Source organism: Diadema antillarum, unplaced genomic scaffold (genome assembly GCF_040938485.1).
Source record: "Diadema antillarum isolate AM-2024a unplaced genomic scaffold, OU_Dant_1.0 seq00000188_RagTag, whole genome shotgun sequence".
NCBI classification, from domain to species: Eukaryota; Metazoa; Echinodermata; class Echinoidea; order Diadematoida; family Diadematidae; genus Diadema; species Diadema antillarum.
Genome location: NW_027271252.1, coordinates 687,306 through 712,472, shown reverse-complemented (window position 1 = coordinate 712,472; position 25,167 = coordinate 687,306). Strand labels below are relative to the sequence as shown.

General features: G+C 41.2%; 1 protein-coding gene across 1 annotated transcript; it reads left to right on the top strand.

The window, feature by feature from the left end:
* LOC139728627 (cell adhesion molecule-related/down-regulated by oncogenes-like) lies at positions 1–24,686 on the top strand. The gene is made up of 17 exons (XM_071639566.1): positions 1–143; positions 9,623–9,907; positions 10,381–10,527; positions 11,565–11,714; positions 12,577–12,861; positions 13,326–13,484; positions 14,209–14,319; positions 14,875–15,042; positions 15,954–16,061; positions 16,721–16,849; positions 17,536–17,758; positions 18,782–18,956; positions 19,441–19,669; positions 19,956–20,201; positions 20,721–20,908; positions 23,333–23,669; positions 24,366–24,686. The coding sequence occupies exons 1-17, from the start codon at positions 62–64 to the stop codon at positions 24,626–24,628; spliced, it is 3,285 nt and encodes a 1,094-aa protein (XP_071495667.1). The 5' UTR covers positions 1–61; the 3' UTR covers positions 24,629–24,686.
* The last annotated feature ends 481 nt before the right edge of the window (positions 24,687–25,167 follow it).

The window sequence follows — 25,167 nt, the reverse complement described above, 5'->3', positions numbered from 1 at the left end:
CCATCCTTGAGATGCTGATGGAAGAGTGACCCCGCCCACTTTCCTCTGTAGACCCAGTGCAATGGATACCAGCCTCCAGCTAGCAACGCTTCTCTGGCTGCTAGCCACGCTTCTCACATTACTGTGTGAACGCGCTTTTGCAGGTAACTTATTCGTGCATCCTCTCTTAATATGCGTATGTACCAATGTATGTATGTTTGTATGCATGTTTCCATATGTGTGTATGCCTTTCTATTTGGAATGTGTTATTGATGCATTTACTAATTTTTTCCTTGTATGGAAGTGTGATTGACAGATTGCAGTGGTCATGATTATACACAATATATATTTATTTTAATGTTTCAGGTACATATTGTTTTGTACATATTTTTTTTTCATAAAAACAGTGATATTTGAAACGAAAACCATGACATCATACAGAAACTTCTACAAGACACCAATTATGATCTGAATTCACTAAGAAGAGCCCAAGAGTCTTAGAGGAAAATAGGCATACATGTATATGTACAGATTAAGGGTTATCTGTCATGCAGTTTCCCACAGGAAGGTAATATGAGAGGAATATATATATACCAATAATACCACAATCTAACACTTGATATCCCATGGACTCTTGTGGAGACCCCAAAGCAGAAGATATATATGCCTATGATACCTTTAGACCATTGTAATATGTCTGAGAAATTTCACACCAGTAGCACGAGTGAGCATCCAATGAATTCAGTCCTCATTGACACATCCACATATATCTAGCTTCTTGTTTATATTTCTCTCTTAGATACTCTTGGGAATTATTTCCCTTTTTAAAGTAAATTGCATCACACATGGCACTTCATAAGGGCCTCTTGGTTTGGCACTCCATAGAGCTTCCCCCCCCCCCCCCCCCCCCCCAATATGTGAAACCTTCCAGAACTTCTTTTTGTTAAAGTCAGCGTCATTCCCTTTCAACCGCTCCTGCCGAACTTTGAAAGAGATTGAACATGACAAGGAAAAAATATAGAGAAACAAAAACAAAGAAAAGGAAAACAAAATAGAGGAATTCAAATCTGTCTAGTCTCTTTCAAAGACCTTCTTGCCTTTTTTAGCATCCTCAGTAGAGAGCAAAGGAAGCTGAAACTTATCTTTGAATACAATAATATTATCACTCGTGAATTGAGAAAAACCAAAGCTAGGACACTACTTCTGCTGAATAATTATACATTTGATAATTCACTCCATCCACTGAAATTGATAAAAACGTGCCATCGGCCAGCAGTGCAAAAGACAATGTATATTTCGCATGAACTTTGATATTGTTGTTGTTTTTGTTGTTGTTGTCATCATCATTGTCGTTGTTGTCGTCATAGTCGTTGTTGTTTTGTTTAACCGAGCTCTGCTGACTGGTTGTGCTTTTTACTCCCAAAACACTGGCAGTAGATATTTGGTGAGTTAAAGATATAAGTTAAGAATTCAGTAAGTTAGCACTTCTCATGTGCGCATGAGTGGAAAAAGGTAATTTGTGATAATGGTCATGTTGGTTTTTAAATTCACTGAGATGAGTATCGCTGATGTAATGATTATTCATGATGTAATGATTATTCATGATGTAATGATTATTCATGATGTAACTTCCTTATAAATGGTGCTTGTTAGCACGTCCACCTGACAGCAATATCGACCTAAACATTTTGTGAAAGCATTCAATGCAAATCAAAGAAATGGATACTTCCCCAAGTGTAAATTGATAGACATCATTCTTGTCAACTGGGGGGCATTTCATGAAGCGTTTTGGTCGGATATTTTTCAGACAAACTGTTACAAGCTACTGAAATCCTTGCAGCTGATTGGCTGAGAGCATATTTGTCTGACAACTTTGTCGGACAAAATGCTTCATGAAATCCCCCCCTGGTCTATGCAGGTTCATTCTTTGTTTGAACCTGACTTCCTTATCCATAATGGTAGACAAGCTTAATAAGGTGCCCAACCACATGAGTAATTTTTTTCCCCTCTCAGCCAGGTAAGATGAATTTCGCATGTTTTTAATTCCGTGGAATCAGGAGAAAAATTACTGGAACATATGGCATGCAAAAATATTCGCATGCTTTTATTTTTGCGCTAGCTTCTGGGTGCACAAAATAAGCGATGATTTCCACGCCGTGAAAATTTCCACTTTTGCCGTACCTCCTTGTCTTGACTAATATCCAGTGACAACTCTCAGCTAGCTCCTCCTTTTTTTTTCAATTCATTTTCATACTTCTTGTATATCAATAATACATAAAAGTAACAGCACAAGTTTGTTTGTTTTTTAAATTTGTCAACAATATACAAAAAAATACATACATGATAACACAGTAATCATAATGATAACTGGGAGAAATCAAAATGGGGTTGTACAAAGAGAAGTATGATAGGACCTACATGAAAGCAAGTTTGTTTGGCTGTAAGCCTCAGATAATCAGTGTTTGTGACAGAGAAACAGAGAATGGATAGAAGTTCAGACCAGGTGATTAAAGGTACCAAATAAGAGAATCGGGCTATGTCTATATGATTAAGAAATAAAGGAAAAAGAAAACTATACTAAAATGCAAACCCGAATTGTGACCAAGCTATCATTTCTTTCCAAAATAGGACATGATTTACATATAGGGCCTACTTAAATATACACCTAACTCAGGGCTCACACTAACGGTGGCCCGGTGGCCCGGGGCCACCAAAAATGCACGTCGGGCCACCAAAATTTCAGAAATGAAGACTTTGGTGGCCTGATCGGGCCACCAAAAAAGGTTGGATGTTTGCCTTTGGGCCACCAAAAATAAAAGTTAGTGTGGAGCCCTGCCTAACTGTTATAGCATTAAAACTATCACAAGGTTACTGTAAAACATGATATATTCGTGGCACGAAATTTTCACGAATTGGAGCCGACGGCCTTTTTCGTGGCATGAAATTTTCGTGATTTGCCACTGGCATTTAATGCATATAGTGTAGACAAGAAATTTCGCGTGCATTTTAATTTCGCGAATCTTGGCGCTTGTGCAATTCGCGAAATTAAAATGCACGCGAACATTCCTCGTTTTACAGTATGTTCAGCAGAACACAGAAAGTGACATATACAGCTATGAAGTCATTTGTTGCCTGCCGTCAAGCTCTGGGTAGAAAGAGAGAAATTATTCTGGCCTTTGAGAAAGGCTAGGATCTATTCCCTCCCCCCACCCTACTCTTGCAACATTCCATATTGTCCTGAGGGGGTATCGAACAACGTCAGTGTTGATTTTCACCGTGTGGTTGTTTGCTACATTCCAAAATGAGGATTTATGGAGTGCTGGAGTGCCGAAAAACACACCTCTCTCTCTCTTGCTCTTCTTCCATTTTTTCATCTCTCTCTCTTTCTCTATCTCTTTCTCTATATTTACTTTCATCCTTGTCTTTTTATATCAGAGGCTTGTAATTGATGTTTTCGGCAACATTACAAAAGAAACATTTGAGCTTGTTGCCAAACTTCAGACTTCACACCTGACATATTTTTAAGATTAGCTTGTAAAGCAGCCCCCTTCCCCCCCCCCCCCCACAAAAAAAAAGGAGAGGATATATATAGTAATTTGACCCCAAAACATGTGCAAGTCATAATCCCAAGAAATGTTTCCCACTCATCCAGCCGGCAGGAAAACAATGCCATGTGTTCTGGATTGAATGTTTCATCATCAAGCACTGCTGCGCGGTTCTGTGTTGTGCAAATTATTCTCGAAATGTTTGAAGTCTTGTGATTATTATGTGAGGTTATGACCTCTAGATCTGTGGGTATGTGTAGACCCATTGGCTGACATAAGCCTGGAATCGCACTGAAATTATGAAATGCCTGAAGAAGAGCTCCGTAGCATCTTATTGGTGATGATTTATAGTGCTTCATTTACTCCATGTTTGATTTGAGTTGAGTCAGGTAAATCAAACAGCAGTGTAAATTCCATCTGCATTTGACATGTGATATGATAGAAAGGCTGCATTTATAAACTTTCCCATGTTTGAAACACGTTTCAATATCCATTATCAAAACGTGTTTGCAAAGGCCTTTCAGTTCATCACATTTCGAGTTGTTGCATTCATCAACTCTGTTGTGAGTCGATTCGGAAGCCTTGTCATTGTGCAGCTTCATTGCACTGAGTGTTTGACCTGAGGAGCAGAGGTGTGTAGTTAGCAGGGGTTGGCATGGACAGGTCCGAGCCATTACGCATTTCAAAACGACTTTGCCTTTATCAACTCTACAGAAAAAGATGTCTTGCTCAAACGCGTTTGTGATCACACTTTTTTTGGCGTTTCAGAAATGCGTTTCTACGAAACCCAATAATCGAAACAGCTTTGCGTTATCAACTGCCCAAAACTCCATCAAAGTTATATGTTCCTTGAAGGTTGTTTGGAAACCTTAATTCTGCACCGGAAGTGAGTTGATATACGTCTCGTCTCGGAATCATTAAGTGCCACATGTTTTCATGGAACCATGTATGGAAGTTACAATGTAGGTGTGGTACTGATGCCAATCTCGTGATCTTTTGCTTCAGCATTTATGCAGTAGCCATGAGGAGAATTATTGCACATGGTTCTAAAATAATTGTGGAATTTCTTGGGATTTAGATCAGGATGCTAATCACACCATCTAGTGAGTCTTATGTGTCCACACAGGCAAAAATCTCGAGATTTGGATGGAGATGCAATTATTGCAATTTTGATCACTAATTTGCATCAGTGTGAATCTCACTTATTGTATCTCTCTCCTGCAGAGACTAAAATGTGTGAGAATGTGGATGAAACTGTTAGACTTCTACACATACATGTACCATTCTGAGATCTCCATTATATAGAATGTGGAAGATCATTGTCATCGCTATGTGGGGATTCCTCCCTTTATTCGTGAGAGTAATTTGTGTTCGCTTCCCCATCAGTTCTGAGAAAACAAAATGAAAGCTGCCCTTCCCATGTAGCTATAGGATAGTTGATACTATAAAAGAATATACTATGAGTGTCCAGCTGTTGAAATAGTCTCTAATTGGACAGGTTAGAGACGATTCTCGATAAAAGTGTTATGGACAAATCGTCCTAAAGTCTTGAAGACAGGCTAGTTGGTGATGATGGTGTATTGGGGGAGGGGGGGTGAAAGTGGAGCATCTGTCTTGTAGACAGCATGTCTCCCTCTTTGCCTTTTTCTATTTATCTCTCTCTAGCTCTATCATTTCTTTCCATGTTCCCTCTCTTGATTCTATTTCTCTCTCTCTATATATATATATATATCTTTCCATCTCTCCTCTCTTTCTCTTCCATTTTCTCTATCTACTTCTATATATCTTATTCCATCATTTCTCCTCTCTTTTATTCTCTCTCTCTACTTCTATATATCTCTTTCGATCCCTTTTCTCTCCTATTTCTTTCTATTTTCCTCTATATATCTCTTTCCATCTCCCCCCTCTTCTATTGCTTTCTATCTACCTCTATCATATCTCTTTCCATCTCTCCTCTTTTCTCTCTTCTATTTCTCTCTATCTACCTCCACATATCTCTTTCCATCTCCCCCCTTCTCTTCTATATCTCTCTATCTACCGCTTCATCTCTCTCTATATATATATTTCTATATATCTCTCCCTCTATTCCTCCCCATCTCTTCATCCTGCTGTATCAAGCTGAGCGGGGGCACAGAACGGACCCCCTGCCTTCGCTATCTCATTACGGGACGAGGGGAGAGAGCCGCGGAGAGGCTGCACCAAATTTGCAACAGTATCCAGAACCCCCGACTCCGGCTGGGAGGAGAGTCGTGACCGGGGCGCAAACCGAAATTGGTCTCCTCCACACCTCTACCAAACATCCCCAGAATGAGTCTTACATTGTATGAAGAATCGCGGCCTTTATTCTTCATCCAAGATTAAGCCGCACGAAAACATTCCTCTCAAGTTTCCTATCGCCAACAATGATAGTCTCTACCTGAGCTTCTCCACGCAAAATTAGCAATTAACCCCCACCTAGAGTAATCAGATGCTTCCCTTATTCACTGATTAAGATTAGGCATCAAGTTGATACGATCAATTGCTGTGATCATCTATTCGTGTCAGAGATACATGATGTCTTCTGAGGCCTTTTATGATGTTCATCTATTCCATCGTGGCTGTGTGAGATTTTACGGTGAACCTATTCATCAAGGTTCAAGTCCCTAAATCACTCATGCTTTCATCATTCTGACAAGTATTACATTGCATACTTAATGATTAAAGCCACGTTAAGGCTGCCTTTAAAGAGCATATCATCCTCTTTCCAGACCCCGGCATTTTGCATCCTTTTAGGAGGCATGAATGTAGCTGTAATGCAGCCTACCATAAGCTATGCATCTGAATTATCAAGTGTCTTTCCTGCAGCCAATACCATTCTAGTTTTTCTTTGATTTGGGGCAAAATGGGTCCTCCCAATTTCAGAGGAAATGTGCAGATCTAAATTTGACTTTTTTTCCAGCAGGTCAGAATCATTACATGATCTTGTAAAGCACTACTTTTGTGATTTTTATCTGCTTGTTGTGGGATGAACTTTTGTTTGAAAGTGGGATGGACAGATTGTGGAATGAGTGAGCAGAGAATGGCAGGGAGACTTTGTATCATGTGGAAGATGGAGAATGTGAAGGTTGTAGGTGATACCAGTACACTCCATGCAGTACCATGTACGAATGCTTGGACATGTATGTTGGTGTTACACTCTGTACAATCTTGGACTGCTCAGCGCATTTGTGTAGGTGTTTGAAGAAATATCGGTCGGAAACTGTGTCTCGGAGAACTGGCCTCTTTGACGGTTGTGTAGACAGGGCAGTGAAGAGAATACTGATAATGTTGGTTTAAACCTGTTTGGTTTTGTCTCAAAGACAATGTGTGAGAAGACCGGTGTATATCCCACAGTGCATTGCATTTAGTGTGACCTGCGTCTGCCTTCTGCTAACACAGCACAGGCTTAATGGCATTGTAGGGGAAATCTACCGTACCGTGTGATACCGTGTGATCGCAATCTGGCCCGTAATTGTTTGACCAGGTAGGGACGATTGGAGATGGAAGGGAATTAGTCCTGATGCACAGTGAGGGAATGAGGACATCTTGGAAGAACAAAGTGAAGGGTGTCATCCTTTGAAGAATCCCTGGAGGAAGTTTTTTTCTTTTTTCGGGATGATTTATGGGGGGAATTTTCCTCGAGAGGACCTTGAGTCATTGCACTATCAAGACCGGGATCGATTGGTTTGGAGACAGGGTCAAAATAAATGCCCTTCTGCCTTCGTGATTGCGCTTTAGCTGAGCAAACAGGAGAGAGTCGTGTGTGAACGGAACGTTTAGCATCGCGATTATGCCCCTTCGTGTTAAAGACCCCCTCCCCCGGTTGCCTATTACCGCTTCATCAGCGAGTGCTTACCCCACAGGACACGATTTGCGGCCTCCCGGCATGGTGTCGGGGTTTCTCGTGGCGGCGTGCCAGCGGTGCCGTTGCCACAGCCAGCCGCATAAAAAAGTTTTTTTCTTTCTTTGATCTAATCGACAGAAAAACCAACACTGTAGGTTCACCATTGGTGAGGAAAGGAATTTCTCTTTCCCATTTCCTACCCCCCTTTCCTCCCCCCCCCCCTTTTTTCTGGCTTTGAATTGTTTTCATCTATGCCTACCATCGTGCTCATTCTTTCTAGAGACCCAAGATTCCGACTTCATGCTGAGATTAAATATGGCTGCATGGGGTAATAGTGCCACACAGAGCTGTTGGTGTCACAGAAAGATGCGGTCGTCACGGCGATAATGCATATGTGGCATGGCAGATGAATCACACCCTGTACTGTCTATGATCTCACTTTCAGTTGTAGAAAACTGCTGTGGTGTTCAGTATGTAGGAGAATAGTCATACTGTAGGTCTTATATTTTGGCTTTACATGTATATTCTTGTGAATTCCCGAAGTCAACTGCTATGCGTGTAGGCCTATTTGTAATATGAAAAGCCCATCAGAGAATTGCCTTTAGTAACACAGGGGATTGAGCTTCATTCTTATCCTTTTGGTTGTGGTTCTTGATCACAAACCAAAACCTCTTTTGCAGGTTGTCCCTAAAGTACAAGTCCTGATTTTGCAAACTGTGAGGCAAATATAGATTTAAATACACCATGTCATATGTGACCCTGCACCTCAAAATAAACAAAGAGTCGCCAGACATGAATTTTTAGTTAAGACCATATTCTGAAAGAGCAGACTTTAAGCTTTAAAATGATGTATGATTCAAATCAAATGGATTCTCCTAACCTATCTAAATAATGGAAAGAAAGAACAAACTCAAGAAAAGTGTGAACTGAGAAAAGAGGCTCTGAAGTACAGTGTCTATTCAAGCGCTTAATCTTTACCAAACCGTGCTGGCTGTGCGATGAATGGGAGAAAAAAAGCAGGAAGTAAACCATCAGAGTAACAACAATGAAGGGAATATCAAATTCAACTGAAATTAAGCATGCCTCATCAACACATTCTGTCCATAATTAATGCAAACTTTCAAAGCAGTAGCACTATCCTTTCAAAAGTTATTAGAGTTGAAATTGAAGAGTGTGGACAAGGTTTTTCAGAAATGAAAAAGGGATTCTAAAGACACACATAATCACACTATTCTACCAAAAATGTTCGAGATAAACTGCTAAAAAATCACACTTTCCTGCCCGTTTTATGATACCAAATTTTAGCATAATGTAAAAGAAGACCCGCTCTTTCAGAAAATATGAAAAAGTCAAGTTCGGCTAGGTTGACCCATTTCACTTATTTTCAGTCCTCACGCAAAATCAGTGTGTGCGACTTTATGTTCGTTTTGAGGTGCACGGTCACATATCATCTATTTCCACTGGCACACCATTTGTATGCAATCTCAGTGCTATGTTTAAAGGGACAATTCTGCAAGGACTGTGCAGTTACAATACGACATATCCTTCCCTTTGGGCATTCAAGATGGTTAGGCCCCTTCTATATTGAGTGGTGTATCTTGTGTGCAAACCGATCATCCTCGCAGCTCACTAATTTGCATATTCATATCACTGTTTGAAAACTGTTTTGCAAAAAGTACCGAACATTCACAACTTCATCCAGAGCATTACTTGCGAATTGAATTATTGACAGAGTAATTCTGTATACATTGTATTTCATTTTTCATGTATTTTTATGTTTTTTCATACTTTTATTGAGGTATATTTTATAATTCTTTTGTGCAATTTTTATCAGTTGCTCATCTTACATCTTATACCAGTTGACTTGTACTTCTTTTTAATACTGGTTTCCTCATTATTATTTGATGTTATTATCATAATTATTAGATATTTTGCATGAAATATCCTTCCAAGATCACATGAGTTAAGTAGAGGACTTAACTAATTTACTTATCTCCTCCATTATGACTTATTCAAATAGTAACTTTTTAGTAGCATTTTATTGTGGTTGTTTTTCTTTTATCTCTTTCATCCATGTATCAGTAGCATCAAGTATTGTGTTATGGCAGCTGGGCTTCAAAAAGAATTAATTTTCAGAAACCAAATAATATCCCGTTTGATGTCTTTTGAACTTTGTGAAAGGATATCTCTCAATTATTATTTTGTCTTCTTTTTCATCGCTTCCTCCCTCATCCAGATGTTGCACCCGAGTTCCGACGGGAGCCTACCTCAGAGGTCGTGCGGCCATTCAGCCGGGTCAAGCTGCGCTGCACGACGCAGGTCAAGGAGGCGCAGATCACGTGGACGCTCAACGGCGACGACATCGCCGACTTCCCCAACATCGCCGTCAGCGGTGGCTCCCTCCTCATCCGGAACTTTGAGAGTGAGGAGGGGATGTTCTCCCACGTGGGCGACTACCAGTGCATCGCCAGGACGACTGTCGGGAGCATAGCTAGCAGGATAGCCCGACTAGATGTAGCATGTGAGTCTGACACACTTAACGATGTGGATTCAGATACAATACAGTGAAGTCCTGTTTTAATAAACGTGGTTATAATGAAATTCGAAATTATGACAAAGTAAAAATTCAGGCCTTGAAATCATTAGCTATATATCTTTACATTCTTTATTTGTTCAGCTATAATGAAATTTCGATATAATGGAAGAAAATTGTCAGTCCCGAAGACTTCATTGTAATAGGAGTCAACTGTACGGGACTACAAGTTTGTCTCTGTTTTTGTTGCATTCACAGATAACCTGTCAGATATCCCGCCATAAAAACTTTGACTAAATATCATTATCCTTGTTATTATATTCCTTGTTAGATAATATACAAGTCTGATTTCATTGTTACAATTTCCATCATTGTTATCATTGCTATGACAGCTTTTGAAATAAGAAGATCACTTCTCATATATTGTCTACATTCTCCATATTTTCTGTTCATATCTCCAGATATTAAAAAATTCACAGAGATACCTCCAGCGGAGATTATAGCATACGAAGGAGGGATGGCGGTGATCCCCTGCACACTGCCAGAAAGTTTGCCCTCAGCAAGGATGGAATACAGTTTCAAGAACAAGTGGATAACAGAAAGTACAGGTGAGACGCACAAGTCCCAGATGTATGCCATCCGCTGAAAGAGAACAGAAGCATAAGAGTACACAGTAGCTACTGGCTGGACCAGTGACATCAGTTAGGCGCGATAGACAAATAGAACAGACAAATTGATGGATTGAGTGAAGGAAAAACATGCTTCTTCCATTTATGTTCACTCTTTAGTAGTCCAGATTGGAGTTTTGCAAAAGAGGTGGCACTCTTTGGGAAAGTTTCATTTTGCTGGGTATAATGCTATTGTGGAAGCTATAGGAAACTGCTGAACACCTGTTCCTTGATGTTATTCCAGGGATGGATAGATAGATAGATAGATAGATAGATAGATAGATAGATAGTTTGTAGATAAGTGGATATGTATATCTACAGACAGCTATGTAGTAGATGGATAGATAAATAGATAGGTACATAGATTTCCAGATGAAAGAAGGAAGGGAAGGAGAAAGAAAGGAAAAAGAAATACAAACAGAGAGAAAGAAAGTAAAAGGGGGGAGACAAAGGAAGAACAAATCAAACAGACAAAGGATGAAGAAAGGGAAAACTCACAAACACTATCAGGGTGTTCAGATGCGAAAGAATTATACTAAAATGGTTTAGCTACACCAACATGGTATAGCTATACAATGAATTTATACGTCTAAATGCTGATTAACGAAACAACGTATAACGAAACGATGGTCAGAGCATCGTTTCGAACTAGAACTCGATAACGAATCACAGATTCATTGTGTGTCTAAATGTATGGCGACCATAGAACAATATAACTGGGCAGGGCTTAACGTGAGCTCGTGTGAAAGGTGACCCTATTTCTCTCTCTAGCAGCCACATCATGACCATAACAACATGCGCAGTGTGAAACTGTGCATCTATACTACGTTTTCCAGAACGGTCGAGATTAGCGTCTGAACGGTCTGTTGGCTATACGATGATTGTTTATACATTGTGTCTTTATCGAGTTTTGGTATAAACTGGCTTGCATCTGAACAGGGGGTGAATGAAATGTTCCACTCTTTCTTTCCCTACAGATCATCATGTGATAATGCCATCAGGGAGCTTACACATACTCAATGTGTCGTCGTCGGACGCCGGCCTCTACAGCTGTTCGGCGGTCAACTCGGTCATCAACAAGCGTCTGTCCCCGAGAAATGGAACAATGCTCGTGGTCAAGCAGGGAGGTGAGTAGCTCATCAGCATCTTTCTTGGAAGTTTCTGTGGTTGTAACCTCTTTTGCCAAACCTCGTCCTAAAGGGGGGGGGGGGGGGTGGGATGGGAAGGGGAAGGGGGTGGGAGATGAAACAAATGTTCCACTTCTGTGAATGTATACCTCTCCTCTTTTATGTACTTAATTGATGTTGTGTGAGCACTTTCATGTCAGAACAAATAGAATAATGACAATATGAGTTTGATGCAGCAAAGGGCAGAGACAAAGAGTATAGACATGATGTCTCTCGCATCATACTCTCTCCTATTTCACAAATTCACTCACACTTATGTTTGCCGCTCAAAATCAGCTCAAGTATAACTTGTATGCACGTGTTCTCTTATTCATTTCCATAGAGGGAAGATGTAGGGCTTCTAAAATACACTTGCTTCATGGGGGACCAAAAGAAATTGTAGCAGGAACCAATGAGGCTGAAATATTTCATCTGCCTTTTCACAATGTATCAGTTGCTGAAAATTTGGAGAGATTCAAAAAAGCAGTTTTCATCAACTTTTTGAACAATTCCATGCAATTATAAAACAAAGTTTAACGTGCCTACTATGAACTCTAATCGAGGAATAAAGACAACCTCTCAGATTTATCCCATTTCTGTAGAGAAATGTTGTTGATATGAGTAGGGGTTCTCAAGTTTGCAGCCCTGGTTTAAGTCTGTTTAAAAGCAGCAGGAGTGGTATAATACCCCTAGGAGAGCTCACTAAACTACCCCTGACTTGTCCTTTGAAGGAGGTCTAGATTCAATGGTCCCTTGCTTGATAAGCAGTGTGTTATTTCCGTAGCAATGATAAGATAACTGCAAAACTGCATGATTCTTTCAGAACCTGACGACATCGAAGAACCCCCAAGGATAGCCCGGCACAGGGGGGCTCTGGTCTCCCGCGGCGACGTGGCCGTGCTGGAATGCGTCGTCGAGGGCGGCCGTGGCACCTCCACCGACGTCAGGTGGGAGAAGCTGAGCGGCGAGATCCCGTTCGATGCCGTGCAGCGACCGGGGAGTCTCGCCATCCCGTCGGCTGCCTACAAGGACGAGGGAGCGTACCTGTGCATCGTGGAGCAAGGCGGAGCGGAGGTCGAACGACACGCCATTACACTGAAAGTGAAAAGTAAGACTCTCCTCTTTTTTCTCTGTTTTAGCCCCTTTCTGTGCCAGGAACTTTGGACAGTGTGTACTACACTATGGGGTTTTCTATTCCATTGGCACTTGAGGCACTTCAAATGTTATTTGAATGCACCATGGAGTTTTACTTTATGGTTGAATTCTTGTCAGGATAGCTCATGGTAAGACTAAGGGTTCCAATCATTTAATATTAGATATTTTGTAGATGAAAGTATGCATGCTCTCATGTATATAGCTGTGTGATTGTAAGTCATGATCAATGACTAGCTTGATAAGGCTGTTATAAATTCATCCAGTGTGTTACTCTTGGATTTGTTCAGTCAAATAGTCATTATGGTAATAATGGTCATATGATATAATTATATTTGATATAAATATATTATATTGCTTGTATTCATTGATTTTAGTATCACGTAATTGTCTTTTTTTTTTCCCGTTTTATTCGTACAGAATCTCCTGGTATCCGCTCTGGTCCCCAAGACACCTCTGTCGGCCTCGGCCACTCGGCACAGTTCAGCTGCTCGGTCATCCGGGCACAGCCAGACGAGGTCAGGTGGTTTCACAACACCAGGGAGATCCAGATAGACAACAACAAGTACATGCTGCAAGGTGCGACACCTTCCTCCTCGTCATGGATTGGTTTATGATGATGATGACAGTGAGGGCGTGGTTGGTTGCAGTTTCTGGTTCCGGGTGTGTGATAATGAGTCTGGAAGCTTAATAGTGATGATGCAGATTTCTGGGGTGTGGTCTTGATGGTGGTGGTGGTGTCAGTTGTGATGGTAGGATTTTGTGTTGGGATTCCAAGGCAAAGATTTCGACGTTTTGGGGGAACGGTTGTGGAGCTGAATGCTATGGCAGGGGTTATCAGCTGTGTGATGTATCAGTAAGGATGAGTGCCATGTTGGTGTATTTCAAGCAAAATGCCCACACTATATGATGTGGGTATGATGATGATGATGCAAGTTGTTATGCTTGCTTGATGATTTTGATATTTTCCTTAAGTTGACAACAATAGCAATTATGATTGTTAGGAGATGGTGTCAATTACAACAGTAGCACTGATGACGATATGATGGCTTTAACTCTTCTACTGTTGATAATGCTGTAGTAGAGATGCTTCTGTAGTTACAGGCAGTGATTGTGTGCCTATAGCATAGCAATACTGCAGTTTTTTGGTAATGAAGATGACTATGACGATGAGTGATGATGATTACAATAATAGCAAATGTGATGTTCAACAAATGCAATTACACAAGTGTATGATACATAGAGCTTCCTGCAGAAAGTATGTATGACTTGCAAGTGGGAATATCACCTTGTTTTACTGTAGATGGAGTGCTGACAGTCCGAGACGTGCAGATGAAAGACCTGGGCATGTACCAGTGTATGGTCAGCAATGAGAATGGCAGTGTGCAGGCATCGGCCCAGCTGAGGATTCCTGGTGAGAACTGTGTGATATCAGCTCAGGACCCTGGGCTTATAACTATATTAGTTTGGGGGTTCTACCCCCTTATTTTACCTCCAGTTTTGTGAAAAAAGAAAATATGTAGAGGAATGACCCTTCCACATTTCTTCTACGCAGTCAGTGTCGATCAAAACATTTGCCGTGCATATAAAGACCACCTTCATGTTTGGGCTCTCAGATGTCTTCGCATTGGTGCATAAAGATACTAAAATGGAAAAATCAAATCTAGTTCCTTATTCTGTGTCCACTAGCACTAAGCTGTTCATCCCGTGCAAAAATCCTGTATGAGAAAGTTCCTGGTGCATGGAATTTTGCAAATTTATTGGAAAAAAAAAATTATTTGCAGAAATTTACTAGTGCATGGCTCTTTGGTGCAAATGAATGTCAACACTTGATTAACATAAGAATAATTGGAATTTTGTTTAGATACTTTCGCTTGACAAGTCAGCCAATTAGCTTCAGAAATTCCAAGACCAATGTTTATAGTATGTTTTACTGGATCCTTACCCAATTGCTTCCCCCCAACTCCAGATGGTTTTCCTCGCATCACGCAGCCGCCCATCAACACGACCGCGGTTGAGGGGGAGCGTGTGCTGCTCTCCTGCAACTTCCGCGGGACGCCATTGCCCTACGTCTCATGGAGGAACCAGCGGAATCAGATCATGAGGAACAACGACAAGACGTTCATCAGTGAAGATCGTGAGTAACCAACTTTTTCTGTTGAAAGATGCGACTGAAACAAAGAAGATATGTCAAGAACTCGATGTTTTGTACCACTTTGACAAGTGTGGGTGATGATAAATGATGGTTTTTCTAACAGTATATTTTTGTGATGATGGGGAAAATGGAGTAGGCAATAAATGATGAATATTGATTGAAGACTACAGACTAGAGCCATTAAAAACTGCACCTAAGGATTCAGGACATCAAGATTTTCTTCTGTTTTGTTTTCGTTTTTGTTTCCACCCTGTGAAAGGATAACATTGCTTTTTGCAACTGAGAAAAAACAAACAAACAGGTATTCCAGTAAACATGCACTAGAGTGTGAATAGCTTCACAAACCAAATAATCAACTGGGAACATAATTGTTTGTGTTTTTTTCATTATCCCTCTCTTTTATCATGGCTTTCTCTTTCTTTCCTGTCTTCCTCTCTGTTATATCTTTGTCTCTCCTCCCATTCTCTTTTTGTCTGTCTTTCTTTCTATCTCTCTCTAATTGTCTTTTTCTTCTTTTCTTTATTCTACTCTATTTTCCTCTTCTGTCTGTCCTTCTTTCTATATGTCTCTATTTATTTATTTATTTATCTATCTATTTATCTATATATTTGTTCATGTATCTATTCATCTATTTATCTATCTGTCTTTCTATGTATTCATGTTCATCTATCTATCTATTCATCTGCCTCATGTATCTATTCATCTATTTATCTATCTGTCTTTCTATGTATTTATGTTCATCTATCTATCTATTCATCTGCCTATCTATCTGTCTGTCTATCTATCTATCTATCTATCCATTTATTGATTATCTATATATCTATCTATATGACCATCTGTTCATCCATCTATCTTCCTCTCTTTCTGTATCTCTCTCTGTGTTCTGTCCGTAGGGGGTTTGACGCTGCTGGACGTTGACCTCGCTGATGTGGGTTGGTACACCTGCATGGCCTCCAACAAGCATGGTTCCGTCAAGGCCTCGGCCTACCTCTCAGTACTCGGTGAGTATATCGCCATGGTTACTGGTGTACATATTTTGTTATTGTTTAATGGACATTGTTTCTTTCATGGTTTTGCTTGGGAAAGAATGTGGGATGTTTGGAAAATGGCTCTCTCTGTGCTCGTGGAGTTGGTTGCCATGGTTAATGGTGTTTTGTTTTTGTTGTTTTAGGGAGACTGTTTAGCTCATGGTTTGGCTTGGATAGATTTTTAGATATTTGAATGAACGATGGCTAGTTGATCTATTGAAGAGAGTGACCTAGTGATGCAGACAAAATGAAGTGTGGGGGTTATTGACAGGAGTTCACATTGTAGAGAGGTAATAATGCAAGTAAACTAAAAAAGTGGCAACCTTGGTATGCTTCATTCACGAATGGGTGCATAGGTCTGGAAACTAATCGCCATTGAAGAGAGGTAACATACCCCACTTGATAATTGGTTTTGTGTAACGAGGGCTTCCCATCAGACTGATGCCCATTTTCACGCCTGAGGCACATTCTCATGCCTAAATGGACCAGTTAAATCGCAATTTTGGTCTTATTGGAGAAATTAAATGAATAATGATGAAAAAGTGTGGCAAGGCGGTACAGCTAAGTGCATGATCGCTACAAAAAGGTTAAACTATTCAACGTTTGCAACACCGTTCTGTTTTCCCATGTAGAGAAAATAGGAAGCACTCCGACCACGCCCACCCAGGGGGTCATTGGTCCTCCGGATGGCATCATCAGTGACTCCGGTATCACCACCGGTGGAGACAACAGTGTGGAGCCCAGCCTGAAGCCCCTCCCTCGTGAGTTTATACCCACTTATAAGAGTATCAAAGTGTGATGTCATTGCCATGGAAACTGGTTCTAAGCAACCTCACCTGTCCTCGGTGTTTATGTGCATACATGGCTCCAACCCAAGTTATAACAAAAGACTGACATCATCACTTTGGTACCGTATACGCTGCACCAGCTGTTGGTATACGGGTACTGAATGTTAGGTCTTGTGGAGTCTGTATCAAATGCAAAGTAGATGCTGATCAGAGGTATTGGACTTTTGAGCTGTGTCAGAATCTCAGAAAGCCTTCGTGGTTATTCTGGTGAAATGATACCAGGCCCCTCATGCAAACTGACTTAAACTTTCCTGCAAACGTACACTTGTTATGGCTATAAAGAAGTATGTAATTGGCACCATTACTATTAGTGTTTTTGTTACTGTTCAAGATACGAGGATATACAAAGTGATATATACCGTAAACTTGTTTAACTAATTGTCTGATAACCTAATCCCCTAATGTCACCATGACCTCTCTGCTGGACTGGGGCTCATTGCTACACCTGAGTTGGCTTCCTAACTCTATGACTACGTCACCTTTGGATGGAGTATTATTAAATTATAATGCTGATAGAAAAACTTCACAAGTTAAGCAACTACCTGGACACATAAAGTATTGACAAGATCTTGTTTTCCCCCTTCTTTGCACTGACATAGCCTCGGATGTACCGAGCAAGCCGGAGGTGAACAAGACCTCTGATACCTCCGTAGAGGTGAGGTGGAGGTACAGAGGGACCGGTCAGAGCTGGCCAATCACAGGGTTCACCGTCGAGTACCGTGACGTCCTGATCGACGAGGACTGGAGGACGGCCCAGGGGGCCATCGGTCCACTCCAACGGTCCTTCCAGGTGTCCAACCTGAAAACCGGCAAAACCTACAGGTGGGTGGACTGGACTTTGGAATTTGTGTTTTGTTTTATGGTTGGTATCCATCATCAAGATTATTGCCATTTCATGTTTATAGTGCCCTGTTTTTCAGGTAGACATTGTACAAATATTGCCTCTTTCGAGGTTTGGTATTGCATTTGACATCTCCTTGGGAGCTATATTTTCTTGAGGTTATTTTTCGCTGAAGCATGCAGCACTGAAGCAATGTATTGTCTCAAGGGGAAAATATAACACCCAAGGGAATGTCCTGTGTCACATACAAATGATAGGCAAGCCAATATTTATCATAGTATATAGCCTATGGAAATACACATTTCAGTCGAGCCACCGTCGGCAGCCAGTCTAATTTTGGGTTTCTATTCCTGGATGTGACATCAATACACGCAATATACCATTTTGTCCTTTGCTGCATTGTAGTCACGTGATTGCATTATGACCATCACCGACCAGTTGTTTATGTAGACCATGTAATGTAAAGAAATATATGCATTCTTAAAGCTGTGGCTAACTGTAAGGTGAGAAACATGCTTTAAATTCACTGAGATAATGTTGATCCAAAGTTCCTTGAGAAAGTTTTTGGTAATTTTCTGCAAGGATGCTGGAAGATGTGCTGGTCGCATGTACCATTGACCATGTCTGAGATGAGAGGGCAAAAAAAAGAAAAAAAATATATATATGTTTAGACTATGCTCGTTACATGGAATGATAATAATAACATTCATTTACAACTGTATGTAGCGCACAATAATCTAAAAAGTTCTCTTTACACTTTTATTATGGAAAAAGATGTCTTGAGAAAGGAATGTATGTAACTGACTTTAGTGTTCTCTTTATTGCACCATTTATATGAAAAGGCCTGTTGCATCTATTGTATTTTGGTTCTGAAAATGAAAATTTCTTTTCTTTTCTTAAGGCAGTACTAGACACTATCAGCAGTGTATAGAAGTTTGCTCTTGCCCATAGCATTGTGAACAAATTCTTGATTTCGTCTTACTTTTTTCTTTTTGGTCAATCAGGTTCCGTGTGAGTGCAGTAAATCGCTTTGGCAAGGGCCCCTATAGTGAGATGTCCAACCGCTTCATGCTCCAAGACCACCTGCCCATAATACAGCCCCAAAGGGCGCCAACACGGTCGCCACGCATCGTCAAGTGCGTTCCAGAGTCGTCATCTGCATTGAGGGTCTTTTGGGAGGTGAGTGATTTCAAAGTTTTAGAGTCCAATATGTCTTTAGCTGGCTTGGCTTTCAACTTATTCTAGATCTAAAAGTGGGCATCAGTACCATGAAAATCAGAATATTAGATTGCATAAGCTTTATGCAACTTGTTAGCCAATATTAATTGTAGGTCTGATACTTTTTGCTGTATTTGCTAAATTTACAAGAGTCATGTAATTCCTAAATTTAGAACTGATACCAACTTTTTGATAAATTTCTGTCTGAATTTTTGCAGATATTATTAATTTAACTAGTTCTCGATCAGATCTGTTTTTTTTTTCATTATAAGATATACAGTGATATTCAGAGTTGCCTATTTTGAAAATAACAAATAGTAATTTTTGCAGTATAGTTTCCCCAAACTTTAATAGGTTACTCAATGGGCAAAGAGTATGTGTGCAAACTTATTTTCATAAAAGTAAAACAACATTTCTCGTGCTGTGACACACTTCTCTTTTCCAGTACAACCCCGTCGCCGGAGATGCGCCCATCGAAGGCTTCTACATCTACATCCGGCATACGGACAGCGACGACGACCGCGACTACGTGCGGAAGCCGGTGATAGGTGAGGACGTGCGCAGCTACCTGATCGCCAAGCTCGAGCCGGAGGAGATGTACGACATCAAGGTGGAAAGTTTCAACAGCGCCGGCGAGAGCACTCGCAGCAACGTCTTCATTCGCAGCACACTACGTAAGCATCCCAGAGCTGCTGAGAGCCTAACTGAGCTTAATATGATGTATATTTTTGTTTTAAAAAAGCTCTATGGATCTATTTTTGTGTGTTACTTTGTCTTGTCATGTTCTTGTTTTATCAGTGTATATAGTTCAGGGTTCAATAGCATATATATAGGTAGCTGTAATATAATTGTGAGAGTGAGGCAGGCTTGTTCACACATTAACTGGCAGTGTTGCCATTACAACACACTGCTGTAAGTTCCATGTTCAAACAAAATGGAATTGCTTCTACCTCCCTGCAGCTCGCGAGACGGAGCCACCACCGATCATCATTGTCCCAGTAAACCCCGGCCAGTCCCCCAACGTGGACACGCGCATCCCGATCCTCTCGGACGAGCCCACCCCGGTCCCGCCCCGCGCCCCGCGGGGTCAGAGCGAGGACATCCTCTACATCACCCTGGGCGTGGTCCTGGGGGCCATGCTCCTCGTTCTCATCATGTTCGCTGTCATGTGCGTTTGGCGGGCCAAGCAGGACACCAGAGATCCAAGTGAGTCTGGAAAGGAGACTAACCCAGTCTGAACAGATTTGAATTTCCCATCATTGTTTGTTGCTCATACATAAGAGTTCATCTCTGCAAATGATTAGACGTATATTTACAACAGAAATTCCTTTACCAGCTAGTCATTTTCTTTAAGAAACCTTCCCATTCCTGCCAAGTTTGTCTCAAGAACTGCACTTACCAGTAGAACAACACAGAGCAAATTATAGCCCTGTATGTCTGTATATTTTAGTTACTAGTAGGCTCATTGTTTTTGGATTCTAAAGGTGCCATTTCGTTTTAATACCCATGAGATGTACAGACTGTCTTTTTTGAAAACCAAAAGCATGTAGAAATGTTCCTGAAATGGCAAGGTGCATGTGCAATGACATAGTAGGCAGTATATCTTTCAAGCTGAATGCCAATGTCATCCAAGCTTAATTATCTATCCATCAGTGAGAGACCATAATGGTGATTATCGTCCAAGGGATACCAGCTTTAATATGCTCTGCTCTTTTGCCGCCCCAGACATGCCTGCTCACTGGAATAACCGACCATACTACGACCCGAGCTTCCAGTTTGTGGACTCCGGCAAGTACCCATGCGCCAATGGGAAACTCAACAGCAATCACAGCGGACCTAACGGCATGACACCTCACGCTTACCGGGAAACCAATGGGGGCATTGAACCTCGACCTCTCTACACCCTACCTCAGGTATATACGACTTGCCTCGTGTTTTGCACGACTATCTGCAGGGCTGCCAACACTGGAAACTAGTTGAGAGTGAGACTCCCATAGGTCAATGCTATAATTTAGGAGTCAAAATGAGTGAGATCAATAGAAATGCATGCAAATGAAAGAAGTTTTAGAGTGAGAAAGGACCAAAATGAGTGAGTCTCACCCTCAATGAGTGAGAGTTGGGAGCCCTGTATCTGCATAGTAAAAATCCCAACAGGGTAGAAGAGATCAGGGTCTTACAAAGTGTATGAACAGGGCACTAATCAATACATCACATGAAAACTATGGTTTTACTTCCTTACATCAGAGGCGATAGCATATGAACTGATAGCAACCGATGCTTTGGTAGTAACTTGCACATCAAAACTGTGCCATTGTCCGAGTTCTTTTGAAGCTTATGGCAGGTAAAAAGGCTGTAAGTCTGCAAGATTGTGGAAGATTGTATGCATCATGCCCCTCAACTCAGAGGGATTTTAGTGTACAAATGATACACATTGGTGAGGGCATTAATAATAGCCACCCACACATGGTACCTTTGGAACACTCTAACATGCCCAAGGGGATATCCGATGGTGTTCTGACTGTTTTGAAGGTTCTGAGTATGGGTAAGTTTATTAATGCCGGATCAAAATGTGTATTATTTGGTTTACTGTATACGCTATATATTTCGCGGGGGTTTTATTTTCGCGAATTTCGCGAGTCGGGAGCTATTCGCGAAATTAACAACACGCGAAAATATTACTTTCGAAAATGAATCCCTTGCCTTGATGATACGAACATGTCAGTACTAGTATACCATGTCACGGCTTACCGAACAGACCATACTGGCTAAGCTTGTTTACGCACGTCCACGTCTACTTTACGAATACTGTAGAGAGCCAATCCATTATCGCAAGGGGACCACTCGTCAGAAATCTAGCGCGATGGACTTAACCACTTCAAAAATGTTGAATTCTAACTTACTATAGTTCGCAGAGTTTGGCAAGTCTTTTTCATGCAGTGTATAACTAGTATCATTCTTATTTGCTAGTAAGTTGAAAATTCACACTTTCTTTGCCACTTCATATTTTCTCTGGTCCCCCAATTGCGAATTTAACCACTCGCGAAAATGTGTGACAGCGACAATTCGCGAAAATTTATGTACGCGAAAATTATAGCGTATACAGTATAACATGATGAAGCAGATGCTTTTTGCTGTGATTAATCACTCTCATCGCAATTAAGTAAAACAAGTAAGTAAAACAATGAAATCTTGTACGGTCACCATGCAGTGCAACATGAAAGAGCTAATGACAGGTCATTATTCTTTACTAATGGCCTGTCAAAAACAAAATTATGTGTGAGGCAAATTAAATGCCTTATCAGGTGTACGCTCTGTATCAATCATTTGATAGGATCCGCTTCTTTAGTTTATATATAAATATGCAGTATTTGCCAATCAAGCTCACATTGTCTTTTTTGCGACAATTTTTACGCTCAGAGTGTGATTCCTCCAGCGTTGCCCATTAATGATTTTCATTCCCTGCAGGATTGATTTTGTTTTTATTCACTGTTTCAGAAAGTCATATAGAGATTTTGAGGCTTCATTTGATGTCCAGACCCCTGCTTACAGATTCTTGAATCTGTTGATCAATAAAAACATTCAGCTACTTTTTCCAAACAGATAACCCAAGTGTAACCAGCATAAGTTTGATTACTGATTTCAGACAGGGCCCCAAACACAGGCCTGCTGTCATACTAAATGGATTAAGATGCTTTACGTGTTTGCTACACATTGAATGTGGGTGTTAAGTCGTTGTGATCCCTATTGTGTCTGTACATAATATGTGTGTGAAACAATTGTACCATCTCATGCTATCATTCCACCATCACTGCTTTGGTCACTCTATCCTGTCTTTCTCACGGTCAACCTGACATTCCTTTCTCCAGCCACTACCATGCCTCATTACCTTGCATATAAACATCACCACCTGTTCATTTCACTTCCTCTGCCACCCACCCTCTTCATCCCATGACTGCAAATACTTGTACTGGGCCCCGTTGCAAGAAAGTTGCAATCAATTGCAAATAATTGCTAATTTTGAAACAACCATTCTGATTGGCTCAGGGTCTGCCCTATTAAGAAGACATGCATGCAACAATGATTTTGATTGGCCAGTGACAATCAGTTGCAAGTTGCGTTTAAACGCAAAGTTTCTAGCAACGGGGCCCTGGATTGTGTTATATAATCAGCCTGTTGGCTGCAATAAACAGTTGGCCTCTCAGACCTGAACCAAGCAAGACGTGTACCGTCTCTCTCTCCATCTAGTCCTTTCCATTTCTATATACACGAAAATCCCTGCCAATCTTATACTAGTGTATTAGTATGTACCTCGTATGTTTGCTTCATGTCTCTGTCAGGATGCGTTCGGTGGCACGGCATACCTGTCGTGTGGAACTGGTAGTCTCCAACACGAATCGGCTCCCGAGACATCTACGTCACCCTACGAAGAGAATGGGCCGCGCCCCACCCTGTCACCTGGCCATGCTGGTCACAATGGATTGACCAATGGCAGCGCCAGGTGCCACCGGGCAGCGTCCAACCACGAGCTAGCATCGTCGCCCACTGCGCCACGGCCCGTCTGCCAAATACGGGTCAATCCACGGCACCAGCGGGAAGCCGTCGGTGGCAGGAGTACAAGGATAACAGTTCATGATCGTCCGAACAGGACTGATTCCAGTAGCGAGCATTTGCAAGGTGACTAGCCAGTGTTATAATCATTACTGTTCCACAAAGCGCTGCATACCTGTATTTCATTATCCTATCTTGTTCCGTCACAATTGCAAAAACATTATAAAATACACAGGCAAGGATAAGATGATGATGATGATGATGATGATGATGATGATGATGATGAAACAGCATTTATATAGTGCCATTTATCTGTAGAAACATTCAAAGGCGCCCAGCTCCCACAAAGTGTCACACATCATTCGCAAAGTTGCTGGAAAGGATAAGTCTTCAGTTCAGATTCAAAGGTATTGAGGCAGTTACAATTCCGAAACGGGACTGCTAGACAGTTCCACAGATGTGCCTGAACAGAAGAGAAAAATATAAGCTTACTTGTAGCTATTTCTACAGTGGAATTGACAGTTGGTCTCAAGAAAAAAAAGTTAGCTTCTCATTATTGAATAGTAGTTAATGATTGTGATATAAAAGAATGTAGAAGAATAACTACTGACCATTGACTGGGCAATATTTCAGACTCGTAGGCCATCACATGACTCTGTGTATTTTTTAGTCAAATGTAACGAACATTTGTGTCTTTCTTTAATAAACTTTTTAGATTGCGACAGGGGATCACTACCGACCATTGACTGGGCAATATTTCAGACTCTCTGTATTTTTTAGTAGAATGTAACGAACATTCATGTCTTTCTGTAAACTTTTTAGATTGCGACAGGGGATCGCTGACGTTGAGTTTACCCACAATGCCCCCGGACATCCGTGTTCCCGCTCCGTCCCGGCCATCCCCATCATCCTCGGGGCCGTGCTGCGAGGCACACGCCCCACCCAGGCCCCGGTCGGCGTCGAGCCAGTCCGAGGCCTCCTCCCACCAAAGTTCCAACCAATGGGAGTGCTCGTCCCGCCACAGCGGCAGCCAATCACAGGCCTCCTCTCATCACAGCAGCAGCTCCAAAATCACTGACGTGTGACGACGGACGGTCGCCCCGCCGTCTTCTCTCGGGCAGCAGTCAGAAGTGGATCGCAATCGGCGAGGACATTGACTGACTTGCCAAGCGCGAGCTCCTGGCTTCTTTGAGGCTATAGAACGGACAATAGCAGCTGTGTGGAAAATCAGAGGCATGGACTGTACTGACCCAGCTTCGTATGTTCCACAAAGACTTTGGAACAAGATGAGACGAATCCCTGCGTTAAGACCTTCATCCTGATAGTTAGAAAAAAATGACTATTTAGGAACAATTGACAGGGAGGAGGAACTTTCGGAGACACATGGAGATGTTGCAGATATTTTTTGTTGCATTTTCTTATCCTGTGCCTTGTGGTCTAGTTTGTATTGGGAGAGCGTTATTTTCTGGGTATATGATTATATACATATATAAATATATATGTATATATATATATTATATATATATATATAAATATATTATTTTTAAATTCAAATAGCTTGTACCATACACTGTTGAGAGGATAGAGTATTGAAGATACTACAGAGAAGCATTCTGATTTGTCA